The 22,004-nt window shown below is 32.1% G+C and overlaps 2 protein-coding genes across 4 annotated transcripts; one reads left to right on the forward strand and one right to left on the reverse strand.

Moving 5' to 3' along the window:
* Nucleotides 1-521: 521 nt before the first annotated feature.
* On the reverse strand, nt 522-6,950 carry LOC105339838 (N-sulphoglucosamine sulphohydrolase). 2 transcript variants are annotated; one of them, XM_034456575.2, is made up of 7 exons: nt 6,911-6,950; nt 4,882-5,014; nt 3,488-3,621; nt 2,886-3,036; nt 2,223-2,464; nt 1,663-1,838; nt 522-1,269 (listed from the first exon to the last, which is right to left on the reverse strand). In XM_034456575.2, exons 3-7 carry the CDS (start codon nt 3,579-3,581, stop codon nt 655-657), a joined length of 1,278 nt encoding a protein of 425 aa, XP_034312466.2. In that variant the 5' UTR covers nt 3,582-3,621; nt 4,882-5,014; nt 6,911-6,950; the 3' UTR covers nt 522-654. The 2 variants fall into 2 exon arrangements, with proteins under 2 accessions (XP_034312466.2, XP_034312464.2); XM_034456573.2 differs by lacking the exon at nt 6,911-6,950 and adding an exon at nt 5,379-5,536.
* LOC105339840 (sodium-independent sulfate anion transporter) lies at nt 5,519-21,508 on the forward strand. 2 transcript variants are annotated; one of them, XM_011445606.4, is made up of 21 exons: nt 5,519-5,569; nt 9,272-9,554; nt 11,483-11,585; nt 12,539-12,743; nt 12,996-13,081; nt 13,436-13,515; nt 13,637-13,691; nt 14,028-14,124; nt 14,415-14,593; nt 15,134-15,206; nt 15,359-15,409; nt 15,931-15,991; nt 16,120-16,175; nt 16,807-16,947; nt 17,389-17,447; nt 18,467-18,538; nt 19,115-19,214; nt 19,551-19,618; nt 19,977-20,042; nt 21,105-21,192; nt 21,345-21,508. In XM_011445606.4, exons 2-21 carry the CDS (start codon nt 9,292-9,294, stop codon nt 21,407-21,409), a joined length of 1,968 nt encoding a protein of 655 aa, XP_011443908.3. In that variant the 5' UTR covers nt 5,519-5,569; nt 9,272-9,291; the 3' UTR covers nt 21,410-21,508. The 2 variants fall into 2 exon arrangements, with proteins under 2 accessions (XP_011443908.3, XP_011443911.3); XM_011445609.4 differs by having other exon boundaries at nt 21,348-21,508.
* The last annotated feature ends 496 nt before the right edge of the window (nt 21,509-22,004 follow it).

The following is a 22,004-nucleotide window of genomic DNA, read 5'->3' on the forward strand; positions in this document are numbered from 1 at the left end:
TGAAGAGGGATTTTTATGATGATGAAATAACTGAAAACTTTCAACTTTTATATTTGAAATCTTGTTGTGGTATCAAGTTAAATCATTGTCGTTATTTGATTGCCAGTAACGAAAGTATAATGGTGGAGTACGTTGTATAAGGATATTTTTGAGAAGTGATATACAACATACATCCATACATTTCCTGTAACATGAACAGCAATAATGAGCCACAGCGCCAATTGTAAGGTTGTGATCAAAGTAGGAAAGGTTGATTTATTTTGTATATGAGAGAATACTAGAAACTACATATATATTTTGATATTTCTTTTATATTTATAAATATGTGGAATATGCGATCTGAATGAATAAATGTATCAAATTAAACTTATGATTTATTTATTACATGTTTATATATTTATTATAAACATTTATAGTACATGTATAAATGAATCAAAAATAAATTTTCATGTCAGACCTTATAAACTTTGTTTCAATCCTGAATAACTTATGCATGCATGTTTATACAATGAACAGGTAAATATATATCATTTCTTTTTTCCTTCATGTAAAAAATAGTTTAAATGCAAAACATCCAGTTAAAGTACATGCAAGATATAGTAAAAAATAAACGTACAACAATAAAAAGATTCTTCAGTAATGTGAGATTCTTGTTCAGTTAGGATCCAATCCATTGTACAGTGGTAAACACTGGGGGTTGCTACTGTACAAGCCTTTATCTTCCAGCACACCTTTAGGTGAGCAAATCCAGGGGTCAGAGGTTACATTCTGCCAATGAAAAAGTTTGTTTTTTAAGGCCTCTAGGATCTTTCGATGTGAAGGCTCTGCCCAAAGATTAATTTTCTCCTGTGGATCGTTCATAATATCGTACAGCTCCCATACATCTCGGTAATAATAGCTGTATAAAGATTTCGACCAATGAGTTGGCTCTCCAGATTTGCTGCGATTCAGAATATCTTGGAATGTTGGAGAAACATAGAAGTCTTGGTCAATAGGAAATGGCATTAGAAAGTTTAAATTATGAATGAGTTTGTACTGCTTTGTACGAATTACTCTCATTGGGTAATACATGGTGATTTCATGTAGATTATGGCTTGCATACACCGTATCCCTTGATTCTGCTGCATCCTCATATTCTAACAATGGCAGAACAGATTTTCCTGTGAGTTGTACAGGGTGTTTCAGAAGTTTGTACTCTGGGTATGGCACTTTGAACCAGTCTAAAACTGTTGGCAAAATATCCAATAAACTAGTCATGGCACTGCTCCTCTGAAATATAAATTTCATATTTTCATACATAATGGCAGATTATTTTACATTTATTCATGATATTACACAAATTTGAAGACACCCCAATGTGACTTTTATTGCTCAGTTTGTAAACTACTTGTATTACAAAGAATATGAACTCTGACAGGTTGGAGATATTAAAATAACCTGTCTTGGTGTGTCAAGTACTAGTAATATATACCGATATACATACATGTAGCTTTAGATTTGCTCTTTTCAATCTTAATGTACATGCATTTTCATGATGCAACTATACAGCTCATATCGGCAAATAAAATGTAATTTCAGAAACTGTCATAGAGATGGTTACATAGTTTCCAGCAAAGGAGAACTTTTATACAGCATATTTATATCACCACTGAATAACCTTACCTTTCCCCAGCTGGCCTTATGGTAAGGGGAGGACACTAGAAAGGGCTCGGACATTCCTGGATCATACAGGTTGGTCCTACCGCTGGGGAAAGGGACTCCATTGTCCGACGTGTACATCACCAGGGTGTCCTGTAATACACCATGTTTCTCTAGCTCCCCTAATACCAATCCTATGCCTGAAATTAAAGTCAATTTATTCACTGATGAAATAAAAAAAAAAAAGAAAAAATGTGCTAAATGATCTCCCTTTAATCAACATGTCCCTTCAAGGCCTGTTCAGCAGAGCAGGTACTATACTTGTGAGTGCCTCCCTTTTCTGTCTAAAGCAAATTTTAGTGAGCACTTTCAAGTGCCTGCTCTGCTGAGCATCTGCCTCATGACTGCCTTTTACAGAAGAACATACGCTAAAGTTGCCTAAAGGAATGGTTGTCATTGCGCAAAATCTATATTCATTTACAACAGCTATTTCAAACACTTTGAGTTTATTTTACTAGTACATTTGATTTTCAGTTATTTTTTAAAAGTTCTTTTGTAAATGCTCTACTTTCTGTGTATATCACCTTGATCTAGTCTGCTGATTGTTGTGTACTGAGCAGCAATGTCCTTTCTGGCCTCTGGGGTGTCGGGAATGAAATATGGCACCTTGACAGACTGGGGGTCATAATGCACAGGGGTCCAGTCTGGTATATGACCCATTTCTGCACTGGAATTGTCTCCAAACTTTTCACAAAAGGCCCCGTACTGGGGATGGCTGTGCCCACATCTGTGGGGGTCATGGAACCCAACATACAGGAAAAAGGGACTGAAAAATGTATATTTATCAAATCATTTGATATTCCACCAATGTACTTATAAGTACACAAATCTAGTTTGAATTTAGTGTTCAATGTAAAGCGCATTTCATTTTTTTTTCAAAAAATTACAAAATGGTCAAATGAATATTAAACAATCTTTTAATTAAAATTCATTATTCATAAATGTCAATCCATGAAAAGTATTCTCAAAAACATTGAATAAATCTATGAAAATTGGCCATTCATTTAAATTTTCCACAGTCATTGAATTGTATTCAATTTTTTAAAATTTCTTTCCAGGACGACACAGTCTGTTTAATCGACATTGAGATTGACAAAAGTCAAAGGTAATCATTGCTCTCTTAAAATTACCTCCCTTGAAAGTTGCAAGTTTTTGTAACAGAGTATATATTGTATTTGTACTATAACCTGGTCTTGTAAAGAGTAAGAAACTTGTTCACAAGTTGTTTGATGCGAGTGATGTTTCTCCCAACTTGCAGAATTGAATTGTTCTCTTCAGTTTCTTCAAAGTCAAATGAATAAACTGACTTAGGTCCTACATGCTTCTTCCCTATTATACCTATAAATAAAAGTAGAAAATAATTAAAAGGATCATGCATTAATTCATATTTGTTAAATCAGTTAAGAACCAAAGAAAATGTTTTTCTGTAGAAACCTATCCAGAAATAAAAAAAATCTATGTTTTACACATTAAGATTTCTATGGTACTGCCACTTTGCAGATGCATATTTTTTGTATCAACTTTACATATCCAGACGCCAGATAACCAGAGGCTTCAGTTTATGGACAATTTTATTTGGAAACAGATTTATTTTCTGCGTTTATTTGTCTCATTTATCCGGAATTCCACGTTCCGGATCCCGAACCGGACGGTAAAACTTGATGATACCAGTTCAATACAATAGAAAGATTACGCCTGTCAATTGTTAATCATGTATTTACTTCTTGAAGTATTTGGTGTGGAACAGAAAAGTGGTAGCTATGATTTTGGTGATGAATCTCACAGTTACCTGTTTTAATGTTTGCTTGGTGTAAGAGATTGGGAAGACTGCGAACTCCATCAAATGACATGAAATGATGAACATCCTGATGGAGGCCATACATTCCATTCTGATGCTGGGGCAGTCCAGACAATATGGTGGATCTGTTGATGTCAATAGTGAGAGTTTCAAAATTAAAATCAATTATCCTTAATAAATTTATACATAACAGGATAAGAGACAAAATGACGGACCAAACAGGGATTTGAACCTGGGCCCCCTGAATCTCTAGTCAGCTAGGTGTTCTCTACGAACTGAGCTATATGGAGCCAGAATCACACTACTTGAGCTCCTCTCTTAAATGATCTTTTCTCTCAAATATCAACATCCCTGATTCTTTCCCCTGATATGAGCTCACATGTAAATCTCAGCAAGATTCATTGAGACTGAAAATTATTGATGGAATAATTAACGAGGCCGGGTCTAATTTGTTCTGCCCTAGATTTTTGGTTAAAACTTTTTACATGAATTTCTACTGAGAAAATTATTATTTTAAGATTAAAAAATAAGACATTTACCACACCGTTTGTTGAGGGGGTCATCTCAAAGTTTGTTAATCTTTAACATAGGACCCTATGGGATTTTGCTTGAAATGTATCAATTTTGCGAATTTTTTTTTTACATTTTTTCAAAACTTCTGCCCTAGGGATTTCTTTTTCTGTTCTACATATTAAAGTTATTGCTAAAAGGCATCAAATGGTCAAATAAAAAAAACCTTTTACCTCCTGGTTTGTTCCAGGGGTCTTATCAAAGTTGATTTTTGCATGCCCAATTTCCCAGATTCGTCAGATAATGACTACTTGACAAAGGCGGAAAGGTGATATATAAAGTATTATTAAAACATTCAGACATATTTAAGTAATAAAAAAATCTATATAACATCACATATTAAGGGTCATTAATATAAATACATGGTTACTGTCTTGAAATATATGAATTGAGCTATATTTAGGCGGCTTAAGAAAACATGACAGAGGGCTAGGCTTGCTCTTCACGTTTTCGACCCGAGCCCAAATATAGCTTATAAATACTTCGAGACATTTATGTTTATTCCACAATATAACATTATTTTTACGCATCAAACGAGATATTTTCAACAATTTTCGTTGAATATCTGCAGTTGAAACTATCACGCCGCGGCGTCAACCAAGCAAAAAGATGACGTCACAATACAAATGAAACGCTGCGCGAAAGCGTGCGTACTCGTTCTGTACTCGGCCTCGTTAAATCTTCGGAAGAGAGGAACTACTACTTACTATAATAACTATAAGCTAAATTCCAAATTTATAAATTTATCTATATTCCATTTCTAAACAAAAATTTCAAACTGTAACATTGGATCAAGATTGAATAGATTTCTTTACCTGCTAGGTGAGCAGCTGCTGACTGAAGCATATGCATGCGTGAAAACAAGACTATGAGATCCCAGTTTGTTAAGAAAAGGAGTTTTACAGATGCTGTTGTTGTAAACTTGTGTCTCAAATCCAGCATCATCACCTGTCGATTAAAAAATGCATAACGTTACATTACAACTACATAACATTAAGTCCACATATAGTTGCCAGTTTATTATATAATATCCTGATATATATAATACAAAGAACCATTTGTATAGTTTATTTTTATATAGACTTCGACAAAACAGACATCAATAACACAGGCGCTTGTTTCGAGAACTGACGGGTTACAATACAATAGGCTTACTTACTACAAACAATAACATTGTGTTTTACAGTAAATAACTTTTTATAAGCCTATACTGTAAAGCTGTTGTACAGCTGTTGTATGTAACAATTTAAGCGCCTGCTGTTATGGTGTTTGCGTGTATTAATTATAGAATCATCTTTCATATTTTACTTACCAACAATCAACAGAACATTTTTACACGAGGAGTCTTGAAAATGAGATAATAAAGTAAGGCATCTTAGAAAGGTAAAAAGTTTATCCATGTTGATGTTTGGCTGTCGACATCGTGCGCTAAATTTCTACTTTCATTTTCGTTTTAGAGGAGTTCCGAATGATCGCACTTTGATCATCTTTTCTTTTGGATGGGTATGTTGCTGTGTTTGTATTTTTGAGTTGTTTATTGTGTGTCGAGAGCATTTGTGCTAAATTAATATCGCAGTATAGAACAATTTATAAGTCTATATACAATAAGACATAAAATCTAACAAAGATACCACTCATTAAATTTCTGTCGTTGAACAGTTGAATGCTAGGCTTACCTGTATCAGATGATCTATTCGACACACATAATCACCCATTCACAATGTACTTATAATAGGTGTTTTGTTTGTTATTGCTTTTTCCTCTTAAAGTACAGAGCACAATGCATTTATACTCACAAGAAATAAAACGGGGAATTAATTTTAAGTACAGGGAACAAAATTTTTAGAAAATAATATTAAAGTACTGTAAATCCTCTTCAATCTCATATTGTTTGATTTTCAGAAGTTAAAAGAAACGAGTTCCTTTGCACTATTAGTTATCATGATCTTATATTGATTTATTTTGTCATGGTAAACATGGGTAAAGTTCATGCACTGCCCATTGTAAGGGGTAAAGAAGGTGACCAAGGGTCGACCACCTGGTGAATTGAAGTTCCTTTTACATACATATGTACAATATGTTACATTTAATATATACGATTATGATATTTCAAATTGATTTTATGCCAAACTCTGAAAGCTCACACATTGATCATCGGCAAAAAGATCAAGGAATAAAAATAATTACTTTTAAGACTGCATGTAGCTTATCAATTATGTTTATATAAGGATAATTTGAAGGTAAAATCTAAAAGAATATATGATCGAAGTGTAAATTCATGTACTATAACGTTTCATGTATTAGATTTACAGATCAAATTTGGGGAGAGTTTGCTGCAAATTTGCTACAAACAATTGGGGCAAATTTGCGGCACAGTCATATGGATTAAACTGTAAATTTTTTTCTGCCCAATTTTACATGAGTGAAAAATGTCATGTTAATTTAGTCATAATTAAAGTTTAAATCCATTACATAATTTTTATTAGTGAATTTTTGAGTTTGAAAAAAAGAATGCATGACATACTAATTATTAGAAAAAGAATATAGTCATAGATATATATATTCTTACGTAAACACAACAAAGCATATAAATAAAACAATATGCTTTACAAGTATAGTCATAATCAATATACAGTAAACACTATATAGGTAACAAAATTACCAATTGATGATAAAAGACATTGGTAGAGCTCTTTATATTTTATTTAAAACTACGTAGTTTACGGTAATTATCTCAAAGTCATAAGGTCAAGGTAAAGCAAACTGCATGCACTTTGAGAAAAAATATATGGTACATGCATGTACACATTCTGTCCTCATTTAATTGAATTACAGGAAACTTACGTACTGGCTACATTTAATCTTCCAATCTCCCTGTCAGTCTGACATCTAATTAGAGCAATATTTTTTTTTTTTTTGAAGGGGGTGGATATTTATATATATGGTAAAAATCCACAGGTACATGTTCTTATTGCATGCCTGATGATATAATACTTAGCGAGGGAAAAACTTGACACAAATTTCTATCCTCTTTATGCACCTGCTTTAAAAAAAGGGGTAAATCAGTGTATAAAGTGCATAAGAACTGACCCCCCCCCCCCCATTTGAGTAAAAGGTCAGCTTGTAAAAGTACATGAGTTTATTGATACTGTCTTTATTGACCTTGTGTCTTACTTAATTTAGAATTAGTAAAATCAGATGGAACAACCTATTGGCATGCAACTGTAAAAAAACCAAACAATAATATTTAAATTTTCATTTTTAAAAACTAAATCGGCCTAAATCTTTGCCTTATACTGTTATACAGTTTATGTTTGATAACATATATATATATATATTATCAATTTGCTTTAGAGAACTCTTTAGATTTACATAAATTTTTCGTGACAATTCTTCTTCAAGAACAGATTGAATTTGTTGTTGTAAATACAGTAATAAATTGTTAATAATCTGGAAATAATCTGGTTGAAATGTTTATCGATTTGACACAAATATATATTTAGGCTTGTTGAGTTTTGAATGTTCAAAGCAGATTTTATGGAACACATACTTGATATTGAAATACTGTTCTTAGAACTATATTTTCTGGTTTTGATTTGATAAAAAAAAGTGGGTCTTTCAAGACATCAAAAGCATCTTAAGAGTTTGATAATATAGTAAATAAGTCGTAAATATCAACATGCAGAATAAACGTCAAGATGAAAGAAACTGTGTTTCTATCCAACCGCAAAGCACACATTCAGATTTGAAGAGCGTTCAAGAAACTATCTTTGGGTGATAAGATTTTGACCGCCCCAAAGATAAAGGTAGAAATATGTATCGTTATCCCATTGAAGAAGAGCCTTTACCATCAGTGCCATTTCAGGTGTTAAGAAATAGAACTTAGAAAGAGAAATAATTGGTTAAGAGAAATAATAGGTAAAAAGTGTGAAGAAAAATTGCTGTGAAAACTAAGTACTAAGACAAACAGAGGATGCAATGAAAATTTCCAGATTTAACACTATTTGCACTGGTTCCTGGTTTAAAAAGATTGGTTTTTATGAAATGCGTATATCTATGCTGCACTACATCGAGAAGGAAATCTTTTTGATGAATTTAGATGAATGCATTCATTTAATTTGCACAAAACGAAAAAAAACATCTCAGATTTAAACTTCCTTGACTGTTGAATTCAATTGAACCATTCTCTTTTCTTATATATACTTTTTCCTGTTTAGCCAATGTAACCAGCATTTTGTCATTTATTTATTCATGTGTGCCTACCCAATCATATGATAAAGCCTAAAAAGATTTTGAGTTTACAAAATAAATTTGAAATGTCAAAGTTTGTTATCCATGCTGTATATACAGACACTGGTGGTTGTATGATATCATAGGGTTCATAGTTAAGATATTTATTTAATAAGTTAATATAAAACCTAGCTCTTTGGTTTTTGTGTCAAACATTTTTAGGGTGCAGAATGATCATTACCTCATATTTGTATGTATAATATGTTTTACTGACAAAAAAAAATCACAGAATTGAAATTGGTATATCTGAATACATGTACAAGGAATATTCCAGGTTGTAAGGATCTTGGCACTAAACAAACTTAATGGAGGTAATATATTATGTAAGGACGACGTGATACCGAAACTGCATATATATATCTGCTGCAATTTTATGAAACTTTAAAGGATCTATTGTAGTTTTGTAATTTTCGATAATTTTTTTATTAATTTGTTATATAAAAGGAGAAAAAAGAAAGACTATTAAGCCTTTGGCTAACCTGTAAATACTACGGTAAATAGATTTTAATGTAAGTGTAAACCTTAGCAATCCAGTGGCACATGTATCATGACATCATGATACAGCTAGTTGCCAGAAATGGGCAATAAAATTTGGACCTCTTTGTGTTATGCATCCCCGATTTGAAAAAAAAAGAGCAGAAAAAGTGCATCCTGAACACAAGACTTACGAGAAAATTAAGCATAATTAAATAATTCATTATTTAGTGGTAGAATACTGCAGTGGTAATATGATTTTTTAGTAAATTATTTTAATCACAGGTAAGCTGCACTTCTGCAAGTCACCGCAATGATAGGATTCCTGCATTGATGTGGATATTCTAGTGCATGCTATTATCACTCCTCCTCAGAGGAGGGAAATACTGTCTCCTTAACCTGGCCCCATAAATTAATCATTTCTGTCTGCTTGTATAAAAGGATGACAGCAGAACCGAGCCATGAGTCGCGACTCAGGGGAACGAGAACCACTTCTGGGGAACCAGCCCAGGAAACGAGCAGGTTCAAACTACACTGGGGAAGAAGGAGGCCTGAGCTCCAGCGCACTACCTCCATCGCACGAGAGAGAGACGGAAGAAGAAGAGAGCATAATGGGATTTACTGTGGTGGTCAAGAGAGCGGCCAAGAAGCAGATCAATGCCTGCTGTAGCAAGGAGAATCTGAAAACTAAACTTCCAATTACTAAATGGCTTCCAAATTACAGGTATTTTGAGATTGAAATGGAATTACTTTGTCTGAATTTTAGATTTGGATTAGTTTTTTTTATAGACAATTGGTGGGGTTTTTTAAATATCATAGTAATTAAAGAATTCTTTCATAAACTTCTTATTGTGTATAAATTTAATATTTTAAAATATTATATAAAATTAAACTTTGAAAAAAAACCTCATCAAACACAAGGGATAAATTATTTGGAATCTAAAGAAAAAATAAAAAAGATATTAAAAAAACATTAGGGTTTTTTTTTTTTTTTAATGAAAACTTCAATTGCATACCATGACAGTTGTATTTGTGAATTTTTATCAATGTATAGATGGTTCCCTTTATCCGGACTTGTTTTTCATGTTACTCATAAAGGAAAAAAGTTTTAAATCATTTATGTCAGTGTTTTAATTGTTATTTTTAAATACATATGATAGTTAAGGGTGATTAGAAAATGAGAAAGTATAGCAATAAGGTTTTTTTTCCCTTAGAAACACAATTACATAATACCTAGTGATCGCTTTTGTTCTAGTGATAACATGCAATTTTATTTGCTGGGAAAAGTGATTTGTATTTCAAAATAATACAAATTATCTAATTAACATCTAAGTGCATGGCCTCTAAAAAATATTGCATCAATCTGCTTACTGAACTTTTAAAATGAGAATTAATTAACTTATTTTATTTGTTGCATCAGTTTAAATTTAAAAATTTGATAAATGGTTTCCCTTAATAAGTGAAAAGTTTTTTTTATCATTTTTTAAATTTAGATTGGAAGATTTGTTTTAAGGGAAAAATAGAACTGCAACAAAAGATTTCAGTACTTTTGTATTTCATTTTTAGCTCACCTGAACCGAAAGTTCAATTGAGCTTTTCTATTCACTTGTTGTCCGTCATCCATCCGTCTGTTCGTTTGTCTGTCAACTTTCATATTTTTTACTTCTTCTCTAAATCCACTGGGCCAAATTTAACCAAAGTTGGTACAACAAGAATCTTTTTTTTTTGTTATAAGAAGTAAATTATAAAACATGAATGTTAATGGCAAACCCTTTTCAAAGGGGATCGAGATAATCATGAAACAATGAAAATAGGGTTGATTTTTAAAAACTCTTCTTTTTATGAACCACTGCACCAGAAATGCAATATTTACATCAAAGCTTCTACTGGAAGCCCATGAGCGTCTTGACTTTTAAACTATTCGCTGGCAAGAATTTTATTTTAAGTTTAAGATGATAGCTGATATCAGATCATATGAGCTAGAAATCAGCTGGCATTTGATAATTGAATTAAAGTTACACAAAAGCTCTTGAGTGCTGAGAATTTGACATGACAATAACAAAGAATTAGGGTTAATGAAATACATATAGCTCTGTGTTGGGTTATATTTACTATGGGCCCTTTGTGTTGAGGTTATTGGGTTAAAGGGGCAAAAATTATTTTTCCGATTTTAATGTTTACAATGCTTCAGTAGGGCATTTTTAATAGGTAACCAAAATGTGAGTATCATTTGTTGAGTTTTAAGCAAGTTTCAGAGCTTGCAATTCTTTGCTATGTAAATGATGCTTTTTGTTTACATTTTGAATGTTGAGGTGAAAATTCCAGTTTTAGACCTAAAATGAATGTGTTAAACATTACAAACTGTTTATTCATGCTTAAAATGAATAAGAGATAAAAAAATCAGCTTAAAAAAAACAACTTTTACTTGTATATTGAACCTATGTAAACAAAAACAGGGCACAAGCCTTGTTTACATGACAAAGAGTTGTGAGCCTTGTATCTTACTCATAACTCTACGACTGACTCTCAAATTTCACTGGATCATTTGATATACATTCTTAAATCATTGTAAATAATAAAAAACCATACAATGGAATTTGACCAAAATCGTGACCATGCCCCTTTAAGCAATGTACTCTGTTTTGTTTTCAGTCTGCAAGCCTTACAGTGTGACCTGATTGCTGGATTGACTGTGGGACTGACAGTGATTCCTCAGGGACTGGCTTATGCTAAAATTGCTGATTTACCACCTCAGGTAGATATACAATGAAATCAGCATTTCATTGTAAACTAGCCAAGGACTCTCATTGAAAATCTATAGCGATCAGTCAGTCTTCTATCATGACCATGAATAATGTGTAAAGTGGAAGCAGTGGTCTTGAACTCAGTTTATATAGAAATGGTTAAGGTCAAAGCAGAGTTCTTTTATCATGATTCTTTCTTAAAAATTATGTTGATCTGATCAATATTATTTTAACTCATTGCTTGATATACATTAAATTTAATGCTTAGCTATAGCATTTGGTGTCCTCTAGGGAGTAAATTTTTGTAGTGAATTAAAGGTCACTAGGTCAAAGGTCAAACTACTCTGGACATCAACCTATAGACTGAGTGTTATCAAGTATCCACTCAATACTTCAAGAAACCTTTGTTTGATAGTATCATAGTTGATATACTGATGCCCCTTTTCAAAGTAGAGAACTCCTTTTGATTTAATTTAGTCATCAGGTCAAAGGTGAAAGGTCAAATTACAAAAGTTTCGGTTTTTCTTTGCATCCTTTACTTACTGGTATGTGTTCAGTACTTTATTAAAAGGTTGACCCTTTTCAATATTGTCACTTCAGGGTTATTTATTTTTTAAAAATATTTCTTGTTATGGTAGATTTTAGACAATAATTTCTTGAATTTTAGGTTTATTTGTACATATTAGGTTATTAGATTAGGTGACTAAATTAGATAATCCAAATTTCATTTGGCATTTATATACTTCCAAGCAATTTGAAACCATTTGAAACGGTTCAATTTTACAAAATACTTTATCAAAGTAAGCTTGACCTTGAACTTTGACCTTTTTGTATTTTTTTAATACATGTAAAGAAAATGATCCCCTTTTATAAAAAGATACTTCCGAAACTTTTAAATATTAAGACCGAGTTTTGTATTAGATCAGCTGTTCAAGTGCAATTTTCATTTTTTTTTCCTTTACAGTATGGCTTGTATTCGGCTTTCATGGGATGCTTTGTGTACTGTTTTCTTGGAACAGCCAAGGACATCACACTAGGACCGACCGCCATCATGTCTCTCATGACCGCCACCTTCGCCACTTCCCCGATTGAGGAGGACGCCACATACGCCATTGTTCTCTGTCTCATCACTGGTTGTGTACAACTCTTATTAGGCCTTCTTAACTTAGGTACCATTTAATGACTGTATATGTCAAGAACAATTGATTTTTTGGTCATGTTATTAGTTGAGAAGAGACTGGGCTATTTTAAATTCAAAGAAAAAAAATAATTTTTTTTATTATAAAATTTAATAATATCATACTGATGTGCCTTTTTGTATCTGCAATAGAAAAAATGTTTTCTATCAATATCTAATGAATTTCTTATCAAGATAGTATCTGAAATATGATTCATGTGAATTTCTTTATTGTTTTTAATAGGTATATTAGTGAACTTCATCTCTTACCCCGTGATCAATGCATTTACGTCGGCAGCTGCCATCACTATCGGTTTTGGCCAAGTGAAGGTAATGAAATCTTATTCTTAGATACATGTGTTTAAAAAACTTTTGTGAATTAAAATAACATTTTTCCCAAGACAGTTTCCGTAAAGGGTTTATTTTTTTTTTTTAATTATCGATAATTATAAAAAAGAGTTAGAGAATTTTAGAGATCAATTATCTTAGAAAGACAATTTTGATTTTTAAAATTTTATGTTTAAAGATTCATTGCCTCTTTGGATCTCTTTAATCGATAAACAGAAAAAAACTTGATCCTTTTTTTTTGTGCTAGCTTGATAATCCATTAAATATTCATCCCTTATTAGTACTTAAATGAAAAAAAAATTATTCTTAAAATTTAACAATCTTTGTTTTATTAAGGGGATTTTAGGTTTAACTCATATTCCAAGAGATTTCCCAGAAATGGTGTATGAAACTTGCAAAAAGATTCCAGAGACCAAGTGAGTTAATGATGCAAATAATTTTTAACAATTATGTTTGTGTTTTCCTGAGTTTTCTGTTCTACTGTATTTTAAAGTCTCTAAGATATCGGGATTTAGAAGTTGGGATTTTATCTTACAGGATATGGGATTTAGTCATGGGATTGGTATGCCTAGCCCTGCTCTACGTGCTCAAGGTGAGGAGCTGACAATTACATTTATCAATTGATATTAATGATAAAACAGCACTTCTAATTGGTTTGAAAATTTTGTTGATATATTCTTGTACAAAATTTTCATAGACAGCCTTAATAAAAAAAAATACCCAATTCATTAGAGCTATTAGTTGGTAACTAGTCTTTTATCAATTTGGATTTTATCAGTATAAAAGTAAATTTTAATGGAAAGAAACGAATTGATAATCATTAAGAAACCAAAAAAAATATACAAATTTTACTTTTACCCCAGGTTGCATCAGTCTTAATAACTGAAACAAATGGCATATAGATAAACTGAATTTTTGTGGGTTGTAGAAACTTCGAACTATCAACTGGAACGATGACCTGGATGGGCCAGGACCCAATCGCTGTGTGAGGTTCTGTCGGTACCTTATATGGCTGATTGGCACAGGTGTTTGTTTAATTCATAATGTTACTGTGGTCATTTCAGTTCAGGTAAATTACTGGGGTTTTTTGCCCTTTAAAACATAATAAGAGAAATCTTTTTTAAAACATATACATCTGAAAAAAGTTAAGTTCTGATTAACTTTTAGTGAAATCATTACAAATGAGTATATTATACAGTGAATACATTATTCAAGATCAATGATTTAACCAGAGAAGTTAGAAACCTCAATTTTGGCATGTTTATTCATATAAATAGTAATTTTAGAGAATATTTGATTTGTGTTTTCATTTTAGCTTCCAATGCCATTGTTGTAATCTCAGCCTCTGGTGTGGCAGCCATTTTGATTAGTCAGGGCCAAAACAACACACTGTCCATCACTGGGCATCTGAAGCCCGGGCTGCCAGATTTCAAGCCTCCAGATTTCTCCTACACCAAAGACAACATCACAATAACAGCTTCAACCATATTCTCAGTAAGCAGCACCTATTAAAAATATCTACAGGCTCATGTTTAAGATTTTCAATGGACTGGGGTCAGTAGCTAATTGAAGGTATTATGTTTTTGGTACTTTCTGCTGAAAAGAAAGCAGTATAAGAGAGGAAGACTTTTCCTGATATTTACATCTGCAAATATGTTTCCTTATATGAACCTATAGAATAGCAAAAATGTTCAATTCGGTATGAACTTTTTAAGGACATCACAATGATCATAGCACAGTCTTATCGCTTGGATTATTGTAAACTTAAATTCTCGGTAACTTTAACAGTTCTGGACGATTTGTCTTTTTCAAACATAAATATAAGTAATAAACAGCAATGTTAAAAAGTTCACCGGGATATGAAGTTGGTTGGTACGTAATCAAGTCTACCGAGAAGCCCTTTTGGCTTCACAGGATTTTTGATCACATGACCAACCAAGTTCATATGCCGGTGAACTTTTTAAATTGCTGTTTATTTCTTAATTAAACTGACTGATGCATGTTTATATTTGAGGCTTTATGATTATTTTCTAGGATATTGGTGCAGGTTTTGGAATTGTTCCTCTACTTGGGCTTGTAGAGCTCATAGCCATTGGGAAGGCATTCGGTAAGAATAGACAAAATCGATATTAACAACATTTTATAGAATCTGATTTATTGATGCCTACAAGTATATCCATTACTTGGAACATGTACTCTCAATTTTGATAATTGTGCTTAATTACTATCAAACTAAACTATTTGTCCTTTTTTATGCAGCTCGACAGAATCACTACAAAATATACCCAAGTCAAGAACTCATTGCAATAGGTAATATATTTGAAATAATGAAATCTCATACTGCAAACCAACTTTTATTCGCGTGCCAAAAATTTTCGCAAAGTTTGCAAGAGCCTCGTCGTCGCGAATATTTCTCACCGCGAACCAGTCCTTGTCATATGGTTGTTATAACAAAATACGGGTCTGGATAAGGCTTGGTCGCGAACCAAATTATTGGAAGTAAATCACGAAATAATGTCGCAGCGAATAAATGTTGGTTTACAGTATTTTAAAAAATACAAGTGTTTCACTCTTTTCATAATCAGATGTCTATTGTGAAAGTAATCGCAAGTCAATCTGTACAAATATCTGCAATATAATGGTACTGGTACGCATGTATGGTCCTTGTTTATCTCCTGAATTCACATGCAGGTACATGTAATTTTCACTTTATGGAATCTTTCAACAAATCAGGAAGCAAATCTTTGGTAAATTGTTTTTGGTATAAATATGCATAAGCAGCATTATTTTTAAAATTTCTTTTAACATTGTTAATATATATAACTCCATAGGTTTTGCCAATATCATCAGCTGTTTTGTTGGGTCTTACCCAGTGACTGGGAGCTTCTCAAGGTAAATTAGCCATTTTTAAATCAACCCATTGACAATGAGAGTAAAAATAAAACAGAGACAAAATTTCGTGAATACAGTTATATTATACATGGTAAATCTATTATTAATGAGCTATATCAATTTTTCAGAACTGCTGTAAACTCTCAGAGTGGGGTGAAAACTCCAGCATCAGGCATATTCACAGGTTTGTTGATTTCTCCTGTAGACTTCATTATCATACTTTGCCATTGATATTCAGACATTTTAATTTTTATCTGATTTTGCTGATGATTTTGTCAGGTTAAACTATGTTTTCTTGACAATTTTGAATGAAACATGACTAATTGTGCATTGATTAACTTGTAAGGAAGAGATAGAGTTTTGTACAAAGAATAAACTTCTCACCATCCAAGGAGCAACTAAGAATTTCATCAAGCAGTTGTCATTTTATTTATTTCATTAACTACAAAATGTAAAACTTGAGTATGACCAAAGTATCCATGATGATAGGTTGCTTATTTAATTAGTGGTTATTAATCACACAGGTATAATCACTCTGAATGTATATAGAAAGATATTTTATGCTTTATATCTGGAGAATTCTTTGCCTGTTCATTCGGAACCTTGTCCTAGTGAAATAGTTGTTTTTCAGTATTGCAACCTGGGCAGCCACATCTGTTTTATTAACACATCTTGTTTTTAGATACAATGTACGGTCGTCTCATTCACGATATCCATCTATATAGCAATAAATTTTACCAATTCATAGTACAGGTAGATAGATATTGATCCCAATTTTCTGTACAGGTATGACCTCCTCACCTATTTTGTTACAGGTGTTCTGATTGTGCTGGCCCTGTTCACACTCACGCCTTTGTTTTACTACATTCCTAAATCAGCTCTGTCTGCTGTGATTATCTTTTCTGTGATACAAATGGTGGATGTGATGGTTGTGAAGAAACTATGGAAAACTAACAGTAAGTTTACAGGGATCAAAAGTGTTCTGTCGAGTGACATATTTTTAAGAGGAGAGCTGGGTTCACTTTAAAAGGGTTCAGTTCCCTATGCATGACACAACTTTGAGCCAAGATTTTAAAATACTTGATGTTTAATCATTTACTCTACTCTGAAATGATATTGAGCCTAGTCTGAATTATAACAGCTGGAATATGTTGCAGTTAGTATGGAATCATTAGAATTTATGGTAGCTTAATTTTCAGTAGATTTTGTGCCTTCATACATCCTTAGCAAATTGTGAAACACAGTATAATTTAATTAATTATTCAAGTAAGTCCACAAAATTACACCTCCGTAAATCTGTGAAAAATTGACAATCCACAAAAATAGGCCCCTAGGATTTCAAAACAGAATGGGTTATGGATTGTATATAAACTAACCATCATTCATCTTTCTTTCAGAAATAGACTTAATTCCTTTATTCATAACCTTCCTCTCCTGTCTCGGAGTCGGAATGGAGGTAAGACATTACATATCCAAGCAAACACCACCTGGAATCGTTATTGATGTACATGTTAACACATGCATTCATTTGAGAAGTCTCATTTCATAGAGTGTGATGATAAGCTTTGTCAATCATGAAATTCTTCTGATTGACTGACATTCACCTTCAAGTACATGTATATCGAACATTTAAAAACATCTACTGTAAACCAACTTTTATATGCGTGCAAGAAACTTTCTTGAAGTTAGCTAGACCTTGTCGTCGCAAATATTTCTTGCCGCAAACCAGTCAGCAATTGACTCAAATATATTATTTTCAAGATAATCTACATCTTAGTCACCAGGAATTAATTTTCTCTATTAAATCATGAGATAAAGTCAACCAGAATAAAAGTTAAAGTACTGATACATGTATATGCATTCACCAGTATGATCTTGAAATCATAAATTTAGGTATTAAAGTTTACAATGCTATCCATTTTTGTAGTCAGTTTACTAGTATCAAAGGATCATTATATTTATCATTTGATTACTGGCATGTCTTAATGATTTCTCTCTCTTTTATCCTTTCTTTCATTCAAATTTATATTACAAGAGCAATTCCTGTAAACTGTGTTCTTATTTAGGGAGACAGAAGAAATTATAATCCACATAAAATCAAGTGAAGCACCCTTAGCAGATTTTAAGACATCCCTTATATACATGTATTTCTGACTGTGGTGAACCATGTGAAATTTTAACAAAAGTTTGGTGCTCATGATTTTATTTAGTCAAGATTTGATAAAAACAGCGAAATCACGCAATAAAGTACTAGAGTAAAAAAAAGGAATCTACAGTATAATTGAATTGAATAAGAGTTAGATCCTTTGATCTGTTCATGTAAGGTACTTGACATATGTACATGCATATCATTTCCACAAATATAAAACATATGGCAATGTAATGATCCGATTTCTTATTAGATTATTAAAGACTCGATCTTCAGAATTTTTACGTGGTTGTAACCTTGCATGGTTTGCATGCTTTATCTTTCAGTATGGTATATTGATTGGTATAGGTGTCTCTATGATCATTCTTTTGTATCCATCTGCAAGGCCAAAAATAAAGGTGAGAATATTTTGTAGCAAAATTTACTTTTAAAATCATCTTCATTACTGTATACAGGGTTATTTTCGCCCTGTGTATTTTTCGCCCTTCTACATTTGCAAACAGTTTTGCCCCGTCTTGAATTTGCCCAGTTGTTTTAAAGAGGGATATAACTTGAGACATTGGAATTCGCCCAGTCTTAAATTCGCCTGCTGACAACGAGGGCGACAATAAAACAGTCTCTGCATACAGTATATATAATATATGAATCAGCTTTTTGGATGAATGTGTCAGAATTTTTAAAATGCATTTAAAACAGATTAGTACTTCACTTACTACGTACCCTTATTAGTATTGTCTCACACAAATAAACACTCATCATCGAAAACTCATGGTCGGTCTCACTTCTCTTACCTCGAGGTAAGAGAAACGAGACTGATCGTGGGTTTCCAACGATGTAAGAGAAGCGAGACCGACCGTGGGTTTCCGACGATGATAAACACTATAATTGAACAGGGTTGGGGGGATGTCTGGAATAGTTAGACTGTTGGTATTCTGACATAGATGTGTAAAAACCTGCTTTTCCGTGATTTAAAGGTAGAACCTGGTGGTGTAAAGGTTGTGAAATTAGACCAAGGATTGCTATTTCCTGCTGTCGAGTATTTACAGGAGTGTGTCTTAGAGGCAAATGAAGCAGGTAAAAGAAAAAACCCAAAAGCTTTGATATAGCATTTCCCATTAAGGAACTTGATCTCTTTGCTAAGAAAGATAACTCTTTATGAGATACACAAATATTGTTCCCTTATAAAATTTTAAAGATATTAAAATGAGTGCATTATGTCAAATTATGTACTAAAATTATGTAGTTTTAGCTGCAACTTTCATTGCTTTTTTAAGACTATAATTCCAAAAACAATATTTATGAGTGAAGATTGGGAATTGGAATGTTGTTGATACCTTTTTAAGTAGGAACCAATTGAAAATAAATGCCAGAAAGATTAATAACATTTGTCTGATCTTTGACTCTTTCCAGATGGCAAGAATAATTCCGTTGTGTTGGACTGTAGTCATGTGTCTGCATTAGATTATACTGCAATCCAGGTAAACATACATACAGACATTCAAATTTCTAAGATATGTGTACTGGTAATTTAAACCATTTGTAGAGTACAAGTTTCACCAAGTTTTCTAAATGCATACACTGCATTAAATTTTGTCTCCTTTCTATGTGGGTACCAACATCTTAGCTACAATTAATTTATCTGATTCATCACATATGACCTAAAATTGATTTTTCAAAAATTATAATTTCATCTTTGAGTTTAAAGACCATGTTGGTACAAAAGTATTAAAATTTCTCAGCAAACGAGACTGTTACTTTAAAAATAATTCAAAAAGCATCTTGTCAGAGAAAAACTAGAAGTCAATTGATCATAATAATCAAGTTTCTGTTTTCTAGGGCATAACTGAGTTAATAGTGGATTTCAAGAGCAGAGAGGCCAAGATCGTGTTTGCAGGTTTTCCAGTAAGTGGTAACTTTTGAAAGTTTCTGATAACTAAGTCTTGACTTATAGGCATGTTACTACGGTACCCAAAGTATTCAGCTCAGGAATGGATTGACAATTTAGTTTAATTAATGCTAATGAAACTGGACTTGTTATAAATTGTTCTAATACACCTACAGGTAAATATACAAATGATTGCTTGTCACATGACAGATTTTAAATTTCTTGACACAAACAGAGAACATCATTTTGTAAACAAAAATTCATGGACTTGCAGCCAATGCACATACATGTACATGTATATATGTGTAAAAAAAAAATATAAATATGACTTGTTCAAGAATTATCGTATGAGCTAGTAGAAAATATGAAGTAAAATAAAAGTTTATACACTGTACCTAATGCATTGTGCATCATCATTATAGGCAGTTACAAACCAGGGCAGTGTTTTACAAAAGAATATGCAACTTTTGACCAAATTATTGAATGCTTATTAATCACAAACTAATCAATGTTTTATTCTATTGGCTGTAATATATAATTACAGTGGAAATCGAAATAGTTATAATTTAATTCTGGTTGTAACGCGCTTTTTGATTGGCTAAAAAATGATTTTATATCGTATAAAAAATGTTGCCTTCGTCATAGTAAGACTAAATTAAAAAAGTCTCAATACGCCTGACGTTACGTTTGAATTTTGTACAATTTTATGTCATTTTAAAGGTCAAATGACCGTTTTTATCTACAATGAAGAGAAAAAAAATTAAATTATAAGCAATGAATTCAATATTTATTAGTTTTATACGATATAAAATGGTTTGAAACAGTTTATGCTTTTTTATAAACCGCTTTACAGTTTATAAAGCGTTAACTGCCCCAAACCATTTTATATCGTATAAAACAAATAAATATTGAATTCATTCCTTAAGTAAATAAATGGTTTTATATTAATTTTGTTCATCAAAGATCACTCCATGATACTGAAAATATTTATGACTTTGTTGCAAGTTCTTTTGTAAAATGCATTCCAGACTTATGAAAATTGTTTTTTGTGCCTTATTGGCTATATGAATTTTTTGCAGAAAAATGTACTGAAACATTTACAAGTAGCAGACATACCAGAGTTGACAGTTAGTTCAACAGTCCAGGAGGGCTGCAAGCTTTTACAGGGTATGGGTGTTCAGTTTTACATCTTTTTTCCCCCCTTGTTTATATATTAAGTATGCAGACATCTATAATCTGGAAAGTAGAAGTAATTTTTAAATAATAAAAGATTTTTTTTTTAATAAACAGTTTGGTTTATCTTGTATTTTTTGTTTCAGAAGAACTTACCCCCGAGTTTCCAGGAGTTCAACACATAAAAGTCGAATACAACTCTCGTTTGTGATGACAATTAAGTTGTCAAAATGCAACTTCTTTATGTGATAAGTTGAATTCAGTTCCCCAGATGTTGTTAAAAAAAAAGAAATTGAATTCAACCCCCTGCTGTGATAAGTTTAATATATAGGTGCCTTGCTATATAATTTACTGTAGACAGCATGAGTTTTAAGATACATGTTGGTACAATTACCGATTGTTAAATGGCAGATCATCATTTTATAGTTTGTATTTATATATCTACTTGTAGGTGTACTTATATCATTGGACTCTATGTTTTTGGCTCATTTACAATCACTCAGAGAGCAGTTTTATACTATCCAGTTTAGCTACAAGTAGTACTACCGGTACATGTATTGTGACTGAGCAGAGCTCATTTAATACCACATTCAGTACTTATATCATGATCTACTATTAGTTTTGATAATGGTGCCAAAAACTGTAATGCACAAATCTTGTCGAAACAGAATGATATTGTAAATTTATTTTTCATTTTTTAAAATTGATATTCAGCTTTGTTTTGTTTTTTTCATTTTACATGTATCAAATTTTTTGTGCATTGTTTCATTAAGCTATAATTTTAATATACATGTACATGTATAATT

The sequence above is a fragment of the Magallana gigas genome, chromosome 7 (assembly GCF_963853765.1).
Source record: "Magallana gigas chromosome 7, xbMagGiga1.1, whole genome shotgun sequence".
In the NCBI taxonomy this organism is placed as follows: Eukaryota; Metazoa; Mollusca; class Bivalvia; order Ostreida; family Ostreidae; genus Magallana; species Magallana gigas.